The 14,885-nt window shown below is 35.3% G+C and overlaps 1 protein-coding gene and 1 long non-coding RNA gene across 10 annotated transcripts in view; one reads left to right on the top strand and one right to left on the bottom strand.

Annotated features, from left to right (window-relative positions):
- The window catches only part of Kair1d (Kainate-type ionotropic glutamate receptor subunit 1D), a 384,639-nt gene extending 369,969 nt beyond the window's left edge, over positions 1-14,670 (top strand). For 6 of the 9 annotated variants that reach the window (XM_083038994.1, XM_083038995.1, XM_083038999.1 and 3 more), the window contains 6 exons: positions 1,389-1,526; positions 2,958-3,156; positions 3,615-3,846; positions 5,166-5,281; positions 6,578-6,733; positions 12,727-14,670. In XM_083038994.1, the coding sequence (XP_082895120.1) occupies positions 1,389-1,526; positions 2,958-3,156; positions 3,615-3,846; positions 5,166-5,281; positions 6,578-6,733; positions 12,727-12,921 (1,036 nt within the window). In that variant the 3' untranslated portion in view covers positions 12,922-14,670. Of the gene's footprint in view, positions 1-507; positions 646-1,388; positions 1,527-2,957; positions 3,157-3,614; positions 3,847-5,165; positions 5,282-6,577; positions 6,734-10,414 lie in introns of all 9 variants that reach the window. The other 3 variants (XM_083039000.1, XM_083038998.1, XM_083039001.1) reach the window with 2 other exon arrangements.
- Positions 1-14,885, bottom strand: part of LOC145936648 (uncharacterized) — a 203,161-nt gene that overhangs the window by 42,979 nt on the left and 145,297 nt on the right. The window lies entirely within an intron of this gene.

Here is a 14,885-nt window from a genome sequence, read left to right as displayed (position 1 = left end):
TTCGGGAAACTCGATCCTCTATTTAATCGATGCAAACTTTGTGCATCATCTCCTACCTAGCACGGTACATCAAGTTAAGTACAAAGAAAATGTGCAAACCTCTCTTCCATGATTTTTATATTTTTTTGTTTAATAAATAACTTGTTTACGGCGATTAAAAATTAAATTTATATCGACATTAATATCATTTCTCTTAACTTCTATAACAACACAAAAACAAATTAGATACTTCATATTCTATTTTTAATTTTAATCAGCTTATATACAACAATCTTTTTATCGTTTCTTATAGTATATAGATATATACATATTTATACAAATTAATTATTTTTTAAGCCCAACAAAAATGTCTCTTCGAATAATCACAATATTATATCATATGCATTAAGATTAATTTATCATAAAATGGACGAATCTTCTGGGCAAATTTTTGAAGATAGAGTTTGTCATAACAAAAGAACGTGCTTGACTATTGGATCAGAACGAGTTTGGAACAATTAAATTTAGATTCACACCATACGAATGGTACAACCCGCATCCGTGCAACAAAAATCCGGATCACCTGGAGAATCGCTTCAAGCTCCTTAACTGCTTGTGGTTCACCATTGGCTCCCTAATGAGGCAGGGTTGTGACATTCTGCCCAAGTAAGCTCTCTTTTACGCATCGAGATAGCAATCTTCATGCGCGCAACGTATCAGCATACATGCTCATTGCATTCGTTGCATGTTATACTCCTGATTATCCCTCAGCAAAACCAAAACAGTATTGCCTTTCCCGTACATAAATCATAGAAGCGATCGATCACCAAGAAACATAGACAGCTTGATAAATCGCTACGAGATGTTAAAATTGAGCAATCTTATTTGTATCAAAGTGAGTATAAGAACTAAAAATAAAATATTATACGTATAAAATTGTACATATCTTTCAAGGAAAAGAAAATCAAAGAAAAACATATTTTTTCATAATTGATACATATACATGTTATCTTTTAAAATTAATTAATTCATACTAATCAAGCAAGTTTCATGCATGGTCAAGTGATATAATCGAGACCAGAATAAAACAATGACTTTTTTGCCATGATAAAAAGTTAAACCTTTTTTTATCAAGAAAATAAAATAAAAATCGAAATAATTCTTAATAATATTATTATTTTATGTAAATAATATAAATTATATATATTAATTTTCATGTATTATTGCTATCTTAAAATCATGATATACTGCTTCATTCAACGAATAATCTCAATTGGTCCACTGGACCGCGAAGCATATGATTCCATAAACTTATCGCGCCATTTCAGGATGACAACGTCAATAATACGTTAATAGAGATGCACGTTTTGATATCTAATCTCGGACCTTCCCCTTTCACCTGTCCGCAGGTTCAGCCCTTACGAGTGGGAGAATCCCCATCCGTGCAACGGGCAGTCCGAGGTCCTCGAGAACGAGTTCACCCTACTGAACTCGCTCTGGTTCACCATAGGCTCGCTCATGCAGCAAGGCTCCGATATAGCGCCGAAGTAAGTTATCGAAGCACGCAGTGTACATAAAAGTGAAATATGACGGTGTAGAATCCGTTGTATCCCTGTCGGCGACCCAGATTGTGTAAACTAAATGATAGTTCAGCAATCGTACAAAGAAAACGAACGCGTTTTTCTTATAATTCTTATAATTACAATGTAGATTACGCGAACGATACAAGAATCGCTCAAAAACCGTGCTATATCGTAGGCTTGCTGCAATTGCCGATTGTACGCCAAGTATGCCGGAAACTGTGGGAATTAGTAGCAGGAATGTGTATTTCTTAACGGCTTTTGTCGACTCCCGCTTCTAATGAAAATTTAATCGATGGCTTAATTAGGGAGCTACTTAATTAAAAGGTTATGGCAAATTAAGCGTTGCAGTGGTGTAACGAAGTAACAAAACTTTACTTTCTAATTAATTTGAAGCAGGCACTTCCCTTTAATAAAAAATTAACATGATACTGAATTAGCAAGATGTTTAATATTCGAAATTAAAAAGCTCCGAGAAAGTAAAATATGCTCTAACAAAGCATGAGACTCTAAAATATTCGGCAAAAATGAAATATGTATATACAGTACCGGCCAAAATTATATCACCTTTTGATTTTTTCAGCATAACTTGTTTAGTGCACGGATCTCTATCAAATCATAACATGTTTTGAAGGTTGGTATAACATTGAATTATAATTCAATATATGTTATCCCGTCCTTCAAAATATGTTATGATTCGTGTAGAGATCCGTGCACTTTAAAACAAGTTATGCTGAAAAAATCAAAAAGTGATATAATTTTGACCGGTACTGTAAATCTTTATGCTACAATTTCCGGTAAATCGTGCGTAAGTGCGACGTAATGAATCAGAATCCTTCATCCGTTTCTGGTCATCAAAATGCATGAAATCGCATAGCATGTCGTAGCAGCTTGGAATGTTACGCAAGTTTCCAATAATTGCACGTGCTCGTTATACATGACATAATTGCGTTTATGTATACGCACCGATTTTCATGTGTCAAATAATTCGCCCGCATACATTCCACATATATATTGTATATATTGTATATACATATATTCATTTGCCGACTCCCGCATTTGCCATTTAATAGCAAACGCGAATTGCTTAACTGTGTAACGCGGAGTTATATCCGCGAGACGTATACAGCTAGCTCGTTATATAAAACGAAGTTGAACTTCCGCACGGTCCATTACCTCGTGGAAGGCGTCAAGTTACTCCGGAAAAGTTTCGCGAACGGCAGGTGCCATTGATTCCTTTTTCTTCGTATTTTCGACACGCTTTGCTTTATCGAGCACACAGCTCTACAAACGAAACAATTTTACGGACTATTTTGCGCACAATTTCGGGGGATTTTTAGTTTGACAGCGTCTTGCCGCGGGTAAAACGGGTATGCAGCCTTTGATCTTTTATCGCAGGGCCGTGTCGACTCGCATGGTCGCGGGTATGTGGTGGTTTTTCACGCTGATCATGATCTCCTCTTATACGGCTAATCTCGCGGCTTTCCTCACCGTCGAGAGGATGGATTCCCCGATCGAGAGCGCCGAGGATCTCGCTAAGCAGACAAAGATCAAGTACGGCGCCCTCAAAGGCGGCAGCACGGCGGCCTTCTTCAGGGTGAGTGATTACAATACTTTTATTTTGAATATATTTAGTTTCTGAAATATATTTAGATAGCAATATTCATCAAGCGCGGTTACAGATTTTTAACGTCAAATAAAAACATCAAATATTGTACGATAAAATAATAAAGCAGCTACAAGAGGAGGAATTGCAGAACAATAGAAGATTGAGTATTAGTATTGTTAAATCTGAAATCGCACAATTGAGTTGAATTTGCTTTTGACGGACTAAGAATTTCCAATCAAGCTAATAGCGGAACCGCAGGATGCGACCGAGAATATTCCTCGATTAATTTGAGAAAGCGCCGCGATGCGTACAATTAGGGACGGAGAGATGCGCGATACCTACGCCGAAGTAAGGCATGCCTACTTCGGGGTTAACCGATTTCCACTCCTACGTTCCATCGTTTAACGGCACGCGTACTTAACCACGAAATTCCCGACGTGATCTAGGATTCCAATTTCTCGACGTACCAACGCATGTGGTCCTTCATGGATTCGGCGAAGCCGACGGTATTTACGTCGAGCAACGTCGAGGGCGTGGATCGAGTGATCAAGGGGAAAGGCAGTTACGCATTCCTGATGGAATCCACCTCCATCGAATACGTAATCGAGAGGAACTGCGATCTCACTCAAGTCGGCGGTCTCTTAGATTCGAAAGGATACGGCATAGCCATGCCACCAAGTAAGTGCTAATAGACACTATGTACGAAGTTGTGTAGTAAAGTCATAGTAAGACTTGAGCGTATTCTCTAACGGAAATTATAAAAATACGGAAAAAGGTTGATTAGAAATGAAGGAAAACAGAAATAGAAGTAAAGATACCAATACAAGATTTAATAATATAACTTTTATGTCATTAAATAAATCACAAATTTATTTTACTTGTATCTCTCAGATTAAATTTAAATTTTTGATTCATCAGTTTGCTGACATTATCGAATAAAATAGATTATTCAGAAAAAACTTAACACTTTGACTGTGAAAATGTTTAATATATCCTTTATTCGTATCGATCAGGTATAATCCGGGATATAATAATATCCCGGTCCCACAATTATAAAATTTAATTCTATTAAATACAAAGCGTACTGATTAATTTTTTTGGCAATCGCGCGTTGCTGAATAGCGCCGGCAGTCGATGAATTCAAATATATTCTGATAATAATTAAATTTGCAGTTAAAATATTGAATCGGTAATCTTTTATCAAAGTAGAGCATTATGTTTTGTAACTATCGAGGAAATATCACGTTCAATATAATATAACAATGTATATCAATATGTCCCTGGTGATCGAAATGTTAAATATCTGCTTGATGCTTATGTATGTGTCACAATTCTTCATCATATTTTTACGTGTATCTAATTCGTATTGGCTTGCACTTTTCTTTTCCTTGCTTTTTTACGCGTATTCTTACATCAAACTTTTGTTTACAAAATTGCAATTTAAAAAAAAATTAATGTAAAAAGCGTAAATTGATTTAAAAACTTGTGAAATTACGATGTGAAGATACTTTATAATTTCCAATCGACAAAAGAGAGTAGCGGATATATAGTACAATGGTTTCAGAAAAAAGAAAACGTAGCTAATCAATATCAGTGAAGTACTTAGCCTAGCGATTCACCTGTGAATAAAGGTCTCACTTAATTAAAATTTCTCCTTCATGCAAATGAATAGAATTCTAATAGAAAATGCGAATCGTTCCCTCGGCGAATCGAGAGATCGCGCGTTAAGTCAGTTTATCCCTCCAAGCTCATCCCGAGAAATCGAATGAAATCGTATCGCCGGTCGTCCTGCTGATCTCGCGACTGCGCGAAAATATCAGTCGATAGAAAATGTCGTTCTATGAAGGAAGCGATCGCGCGCAGAATTGCGGGCGAAAACGTTGACGCGAGGGAACGATTGGCGCAACGGTACTTCCGAAAGTTTCGCGAAAGTACGATGCTACGAGACGATAAAAGCAGTGTAGGGGAAGTTCCTCAAAACGACCTTGGAACTTCAGACTCGCCATACAGAACGGCCATAAACGGGGCCATCCTGAAGCTCCAGGAGGAAGGGAAGCTTCACGTGCTGAAAACGCGCTGGTGGAAGGAGAAGCGGGGTGGCGGATCCTGCAGGGTGAGCAAATATATGTATTAGGCTAAAGTATATACGATTTACTTTTGAACTTATTCAAGTCTTTTAGGATGAAGAAGGCAAAATGTATAATAAAAAAAAATATTAATGACATTACATTTCACTATACGAGCATTATTTAAGTTCACGATCCAAAGAAGATCGCGTGAAAATTCACGTTTAGCCCTTCGTCTTTTTCTTTCTTTTTTTTTTTCATATGAAATATTTTGGTGCGCTAGCGAAGTCAAGAAGTGCGCGTTCGAAATTCTTGCGCCAGACTCCAGCAACTCCCCTCATCCGTCAAGGGTGGAAAGGGTTACTGGGGCGGCACGTGAAGAAGACTATTTCGCGAATTCGCGAAATCGAGACTTCGCCGAGTATGCGATCACCGTTGCGCGCACTGCTATTTCTCGCGTAGTTGCGCCGATAAATTCCCCTGATAATTCGCCGATTCCCGCTTCCTCGAGCAAACTTGCTGACATTTGATGCACAAATGTAGACAGACGATTGTAGTTATGCGAGAGAAATTAACACCTCGATCCTATTCGCTTACAATCATTGTAAAGTATTAAAAGTATAACATGATATTTTCACACATTGTAAAAATAAGACAGCTGCAATAATTAACTTTTTATTCAAAGTAAAAGATATTGCGTATTTATCCTCTTTAGAAATGTATATGTATAATTATTAAATTTCATTAAATTTAAGAATAATCATAAAGATGATTGTGATGATCCTTTTTCTGTAAAATATTCTTCTTTTAATAAACCTAGTTTATACAGACGAAAGGATCATACCATTTTTTATTTGATATAGATGCTGTGTATATCTACCATGCATATATGTATATTTTTGAGCTAAATTAAAAATTGCAATGATAAAATAGAAACACGGTATTTTTAATACGTTTAGGGTGTATATATATTTTCCATGTAAAATGTCAATCAAAAAATTGAGCGCTTTAAGATTACCATATATTGAACGAGAGATAAAATTTAATAAAATTGACAGGCCACTTCCTCTCTCTTCTCCGGCGCTTTAATTTATCAGCCCAGGTATGAGCAAGCGGGATCAAATTTTCGCGATATTATCGACGACGCGAATCGCTTCAATAATGAACATTCGAGCGTGAAGACCGCGCGTGCATTAACGACGCGCAGCAGACTAAACACGAAAACCGCCGTTTCCCCGGCGATGTGCATTACCGGCACAACGGGTAGCCTCCGCACATACTCGTAGCCTGTTAATAGCCCGCGTTAATACAGCCGCAGGCTAATCGATGTTTCTCATGGGCAGGACGACACCTCGAAGAGCAGCTCGGCGGCGAACGAGCTCGGCCTGGCGAACGTCGGCGGCGTCTTCGTGGTGCTGATGGGCGGCATGGGTGTCGCCTGCGTGATCGCGGTCTGCGAGTTCGTGTGGAAGAGCCGGAAAGTGGCGATCGAGGAGCGGGTGAGTGACGCGAAATAGCACGTGGAGGGTCGCGCGGTAATCTCGTCGGAAATCGTCGCCACGTCGACCGCGACGCGGCTCGACCCCGACGCGATCTATCCCGACATACCGCGGGAGTACATTAGTTGATGCTCGCATGCTGGTGGAGTTCCTCTGTAATGGTCTCGACAGTACAGAATCACTCGGGTCTGATCGCTCGCGGCACGAGATAGATACACCTCTTTTTCGATCGATCGCCATCATCCATCGGCGAGAACTTATACGCGGTTACAATCGCGAAACAACCCACTATATATGCGCGTATAATACGATTCCCTCATTTTTCTGCTATCCTCGTGCATCGTTATCCTCTTTCACTCGTCATTATCCCTATTGTCTCGTTGCGCACGAATATCGTCGTTAGTCGGACGGGTAAATATCCATTTTTCGCCTCATTGAAGATGCGCTAGTGCAAAGCATCTACGCTGAAGAAATGTCTCGAGTATTCGCGATTTGTGATAAATTATGGCAGTTCAAAACGAGACTTTTATTCTGCGAAAATTTCATGTTTTGTTCATCGAAAAAAAATGTATTCATCAAAAATACTTATTAGCAATATTTTAAAGAAAGGAATTTATATCTTGATACTAGCGGATCCTGACATCGATAATGGGGGGGGGTTTGCAAAATTATTTTATTTAATATTTTTGGTTTCATGATTAGCTTTTATTCCAGGATCAACGACGTCGATAGCTCTTTAATGTTTGTTTTTCTTTATTTATATTTTTTAAACAAATTCAGCAAAACTGTTTCTTTTAATTTGCAGGGGGGGTAACTCCCCCCCCCCAAGGATCCGCCAGTGTATATATATATATTATATAGATATAAAGAATTTCTCGCATAATTATTTTCGTACAACAAAATTATCTCATCATTTCGTCCTATGTCTGACTTAATCTATACTTAACTCCTTGAATGCGTAATGAGTATAATTTACAATGTATCTTATACATACATATTGTATATATTATATAGATATAAAGAATTTCGCCTAATTATTTTCGCGCAACGAAATTATCTCATCATTTCGTCCTATGTCTGACTTAATCTACACTTAACTCCTTGAATGCGTAATGAGTATAATTTACAGTGTATCTTATACATACATATTGTATATATTATATAAAGAATTTCGCCTAATTATTTTCGTGCATGAAATTATCTCATCATTTCATCGTATGTCTGACTTAATCTACACTTAACTCCTTGAATGAGCATTCAAGGAGTTAAGTGTAGATTAAGTCAGACATACGACGAAATCATGAGATAATTTCATATATATATATATATATATATATATATATATATAAAAGTATAAGATACACTGTAAATTATACTCATTACGCATTCAAGGAGTTAAGTATAGATTAAGTCAGACATACGATGAAATGATGAGATAATTTCATGCACGAAAATAATTAGGCGAAATTCTTTATATATATATATATATATAATATATACAATATGTATGTATAAGATACACTGGAAATTATACTCATTACGCATTCAAGGAGTTAAGTATAGATTAAGTCAGACATAAGACGAAATGATGAGATAATTTCGTTGCACGAAAATAATTAGGCGAAATTCTTTATATCTATATAATATATACAATATGTATGTATAAGATACACTGTAAATTATACTCATTACGCATTCAAGGAGTTAAGTATAGATTAAGTCAGACATAAAACGAAATGATGAGATAATTTTGTTGTACAAAAATAATTAGGCGAAATTCTTTGTATCTATATAATATATATTATATAGATATAATATATATTATAGATATATTATATATATATAATATATATTATATATATATATATAATATATACAATATGTATGTATAAGATACACTGGAAATTATACTCATTACGCATTCAAGGAGTTAAGTATAGATTAAGTCAGACATAAGACGAAATGATGAGATAATTTCGTTGCACGAAAATAATTAGGCGAAATTCTTTATATCTATATAATATATACAATATGTATGTATAAGATACACTGTAAATTATACTCATTACGCATTCAAGGAGTTAAGTATAGATTAAGTCAGACATAAAACGAAATAATGAGATAATTTTGTTGTACAAAAATAATTAGGCGAAATTCTTTGTATCTATATAATATATATTATATAGATATAATATATATTATATATATATAATATATATTATATATATATATTATATATATTATATATATATATTATATAGATATAAAGAATTTCACCTAATTATTTTCGTGCAATGAAATTATCTCATCATTTCGTCCTATGCCTGACTTAATCTATACTTAACTCCTTGAATGCGTAATGAGTATAATTTACAGTGTATCTTATACTTATATATATACACTAGCGGATCCTGACGTCGATAGCTCTTTAATGTTTGTTTTTCTTTATTTATATTTTTTAAACAAATTCAGCAAAACTGTTTCTTTTAATTTGCAAGGGGGGTTAACCCCCCCCCCCCCCAGGATCCGCCAGTGTTATTTTGATATAAATATCAAATTCTTCCTTCCCTAAAAATTCATTCTCATAAATTTGACTTTTAGATAATTCAATCTTAATCTTATATTCGCATTTCTTTCCTCCGACTCTGATGTTAAAAAGCGGTATTGGTTGTTCCAGTTTCAATTTAAGCGTTAATACAATTGCACGAACGAATAGAAAAGCCGCGCTCGCAGGCATTATATACGAGAGCATCGTGGTTACCGGGAAGACTCAGTTGTGGAAACGCAGCTAGTGAGAACTTGATGAAAAAATTTCGAGCGAGATTTGTTTTGCTCGAGCGCGAGGGAAATGGAATTAGCGTATGTAAAGCTTCGCGGTGGCCGGCATGCGGTCTATGCGATATGTATTCGTGCCACCGTTTGCATACATTCAAGGGGTAAGCAAACAGGCAACTATTTGAAGAGGGCTCGTCCAGGGATACGAATATGCAGCTTTGCGCGGATCATTCCGGACGCACCCTAAAGAGCAAATAACTCTATGAGCTGGCGAACGTTGCTGGTGTGTTGCTCGAGTCTCTTTTCAACCATGCGCGCTGTCTACTTCAGGGAATGCTATAGAGCGTTACGAGACAAGGTTCTCCAAAAATTCAAATCGCCTAAAACGATCACAGGACGACGAGACACTCGTTCTGCAATGAATAGTATGGATTTCGAATAAATCGTGTATGGCATATATACTTGAATTTCCGTACTGCGTGATGCGCGAGATTGATCTGATAAGGTCTGATCGAATTACAGTCGATCACAAATGTTATAACAATCGCGATATTCGATATAACAATAATTGGAAATAACAGATAAAATTAAAATGGATTTATCAATTAAATTTGTATAAAATTCATGAAAATTTATCATGAAGTGACGATGATAGTAATCAACGCAATGCTTCGCGTAAGAGCTATGATAATAATTAATGACAGATAAATACCTCTATGAATGTATCTCTATTTAAAGAAGCAATGAGAAAACATGATAGAGATGTATATATCATTTTTATTTGCTATTTAAAATAAGCGGAGATGACTGCATCGATGCATACCTTTTCCTACTTTGCTAATCGACCATCGCAACCAATGACTTATGTAACAAATCTGACTCGGGCATTTTGGTGTTATGTTCTAGAAGCAGAAATCCTCGGGGAAACCGATCTGCGAGGGTTTTACTGATCTGCACTAGCGACGGTACGCGCTACGCTGCGAAAAAGATTCTTAAACTCAAGCCGTACCTCAAAGCGTATCCGATCCGAGTTCAGTGGACCTAAGGAAGAACTCCATCACGAGTGATCGGAAAACTGTGTAAAGATCGTAAAATTATAGGGACAAACTAAATAATCGGACAGGAGAAGCAACAAGCCTTGACATTTCCAATTTTCCTCCCGAAATCCTGTCAAACAATAATCTGGTTCGACAAAATTATTCGAGATATATATAAATTAAAAGAAATAAATAAAAGAACGCAAAGTGTTCAATATTCTGACGAACAATTGATCAATTGTTCCATTAAAATTATACGATATATTAAATTCTTGCACATTATTATTAAAATTCGATTAACGCTTATTTTTCAGTAGAAAAATCGATGATTATTGCGACATGTGTAATATAAGTAATCCGAGCCGAAAGGCAGCGTAAAAGAAAGAAAATTGGAAATGTCAACGTGTTTGCCATTTGCTCATATCAAAACTTAGATTAACAAACAAAGACTTTCAAGCCTCGCAATAGGAAAGGCCAGGTCCTCCCTCGCGAAGTCGTAAATGTCTCAAACGACGTCAAAATACTAGAAAAAAAAAATCCGCGGTATTCACAGCCAAATTTATAGTGCTGCGGTAACAGACAAACTTTTAAGAACAATCACAATTTTATACCGGCTAGATAGTGAATGTATAGTGTGTGCCAGATTACAAGACGTTTTATTGTACATAATATGTAGCTAACGAGCTAACCATTGCGTTCGTAAGTGTGCGCGGAGTCCGTTCGCTTCTCGAGATAATGATACGCGATAATCGAAGGAACAAGTGTGGATACAAAGGAGATATATCTTGTCAAAATTTATGTTAACAATCCATTATTTTTTCCATCGCATTAAAATCGCACAAAAAATAGAAATCATCAGCAAAAAGAAACACATGTTTTTAATAAATCAATTTTGCTTTTTAATTAATTAAAACGTGAAATTTTCTGAAAGTTTAAGGAAGTCATTCTTGAAGCTCGATATGCCAGGAACTCTTTTCGATAAATAATATTTCCATTTTAATCTTTACTAAGAAAACGTTGATTTCGAATTCGTTAATAAATAGACGATTATCAATTCTCATCTCTTTACGTATACGCTTTCTATATTCCATTAATTTAAAAATTGGTGAATAAAATTAATCTATCTGAACGTATTATATTATAGCACAAGTACAATATTAAATTGCGTAAAATATTACCATATCATCTTTATCCACCGTGCGCCTTTCTTCTTAATGTAAAGTACTTCCGATCCATGTATAGAAGCACGCGGACTCCGAAATTTCGTTATTGAATAGACGAATTTCTGTGTCATGGCGAAGTAACTTTTATGAAAATTGCAATGTCAAAAATGTTGCATTACTTGTAGCCATAAGTAAAATTGAAAGGACAAGGCGCGTTGTGTGACAGTTTAGTATGATATTGTTAGTTGTGTCGCAATGTTTCTTGCTTCTCTCCCGTCACGGATTCACAGGAGGTGAGCTCATTTATTTTTTATATATATTTTGTTATCAGTATTGTTACATAAATCCTCATAGCTTAAAAAATTCAATCAAAATATCTAATTTATATTATAAATGCTTTTACTATTTTTAACGAATATTGAAATATTTTAATAATTTAAAATTTAAAAGCATAATACATTAAAAGAAAAAAATTCCATATCTATATAATAATTTTTATATTTAATTTCAATCATAATATTATTACAAAGAATTATTAATATTATTACGAAGAATTATTCATTGAAGCTATAAAGTTTTTTGTAATAAATTTAACGTAAAAGCAGAAATTTTGAGCTTTCTACAAACTTGCATGCATATAATTATACCTTATTATAATTTATTGCTTGCACAAACTCAATTGAAACTTTTTTGGACTTCCTTAAGACATTAGTCTAAAATTATTTCAAATGTAAAATATGAATTTGTCAACTTCAATTTCTCTTCAGTTCCTCTTTTCTGTCGTATTCAATCATATCACTTATCACGTAGCTTCTATTATATAAATATAAATGATATTATAGTTTCTCTCTCAGTTCAAATTTTGAACAAAGATTATTCGTTAATGGAACTTTTAACTGCATCTTTGCAAATAAAGCGGATCTTAATGTTTAAATTTCAATAGTGAATTTAAGCTAAACGGCTCGTTCTCGAGTCAATATGTGAGCCTGTCGCAATACTCTTTCCGTGAAACTTTCAGAAGTCTGTGTGCTCGGAAATGGCGAGCGAATTGCGATATGCTTTGGACTGTGGCAACGGGAATAAAAAGCCGTCGAGGAAGGTACTTTGTCGACGTCAGAGGCAACATTCGGGTCTGTCGATCGTCTCGGAGGATGGCAGGTACGCGGCGTGCAACAAGTACAGGCACTTCGTCGGAAAAGCGCCTTTGACGTGAACAAAGGGATGTCCGACCGAACGAAGAAAGACCGAATGTTGAATTTCTTTAAGAAGTTTAATTACTTCGCTCACATGCGATTTGAAATATATGTAATAAGTAATGTATTAATGTGTATAAATGTAATAAGTTAAATCGATTAATGAAACGAAATCTGATCAGAAAAAAATTGTAAAATAAAAATTAATCGTAATTGTAAAATTTTTAATCTGCAAGAAATGTGGATGTGAACGATTGTCAGACTATTATTGTTAGAGAAATTAAATATTAAGTTTCAAATAAAAACACGATTCGGCATTTTTACATTTCTTGAAAAGAAGATAAAAAAGTGCTGCTACAAAAAACCTTAATTCAAGGATACATCCTGTAAATTCGTTACGAGATGGGAATTTGCGATGCGATTCGGGTCGCTGTATAAAGACTTGCCTCTAACTATATGTACACGTCTGTCTGTCCCTTTTTTTACAAACCACTATCGAATAAGATAGTCCACCATCTAGTCCCTCATAGGGTCTACTTGTTAAACGCGATACGAGAAAGAGATGTATGCGAGAAAACGAGCGAGTGAACAAGAGTCGCATGAAATTAGGTGGCCTTTCATTGACGTTAGGGATGTATTGTCGTTATCTCGTAAAGTATCATATTGAAATCAATCTGAATACCATGTAATCACCGACGCGTGTGAATTCTTTCGAACATAATGAAACGTGAATTCGCGCATGTAAATTTCCTATGTGACGATCGAATAAATTCCACTCGTGTATAAATAACGTACATTTCATCTTTAATATGCGACGAATAATCGAAATTGCGCGAATAGTCATTTACACAATTTTATCGCGACCCAACTGTTTCGTATATATGTATATGTACAATTCGCGATAGATAATTAATATATACTGAATATACCTTTATCTGAATTTATTCCTATCCTTAGCTGGTCTGACGGGGTCCATAAGGTCAATGAAATATTACTTGAGCAAATTAGAACTAATGATGCAAACTATTCTAACTATATTCAGACTTGGATAATATATTCTTCGCGTTTTCGAGACGCGTTATCAACATTCCGTCGAATGCAAAAGATTGCTGCTAACAATGCTCAGATTATTTTCAAAGAACACATGCCATTGTTATTGCTAATTTTTGTTCATCCGATCAACGTTTCCGTTTAATCGCGTTTATGCGGACCTTGTGAACCAAGCAGTATTCATTTTGAGTCTTCCTTCTATCGTAAAAAAAAAAATGTAAAAAAGTCCCGAACACCGATTCCTAATGTTTAAACTAAAACTTTTGGAAAAGAGTGGTGCGTAAATCAGAATATAAATGCTCGATATAATACTTAAAGAATGTGTGATATACCAATAGTTTGTGCAAACATTATTTTAAGACAAAGCGTGAAAAAGCGAAGATGAATGTATAATCCATATTTTATTTCCTTCTCTCCTGTACTTGCACATTTCGCGAATTTCGTTACTCTTGATACCATTTACCGAATTCCGAATGCGTGATGATAGAAACGTGCATCAGACACTCGATATACATATACATATACGTACGCGCGCGCACACATAGGCACCGATACGAAAGCCCACTGTAAATATCGTCGATACTAAAACTTGTTACATACTTGCGTTTACACGTCGCGACATACGAGTTTGTTAAGAGCCTATCGATTCTACTTCTTATATAAAATGTACTACAAGCATCATATTAAACGTGAATAAATTAATCGTCTGTAAATTCTCATCCAAATTTCTCTATTTTAATTGTGCCTTCCGTTTTCCCGATTCATTATCGATTATTGGCCAATCAGATCACTAATTTTGGTTAATTGTATTATTTATCAATTCTCTATTGATTTTTATATTGTAATTCTGATCAATTATAAAATAAAAAATAGACAAATTTTTAAAAAAACTAAAAACGTCGGTGTTTAACTTATTAAAATATTGAAATATTCG

The sequence above is a fragment of the Prenolepis imparis genome, unplaced genomic scaffold (genome assembly GCF_030444845.1).
Source record: "Prenolepis imparis isolate NDT839.2.m4 unplaced genomic scaffold, iyPreImpa1.0 SCAF_5, whole genome shotgun sequence".
In the NCBI taxonomy this organism is placed as follows: domain Eukaryota; kingdom Metazoa; phylum Arthropoda; class Insecta; order Hymenoptera; family Formicidae; genus Prenolepis; species Prenolepis imparis.
This window is presented reverse-complemented; position numbering and strand designations above follow the sequence as displayed.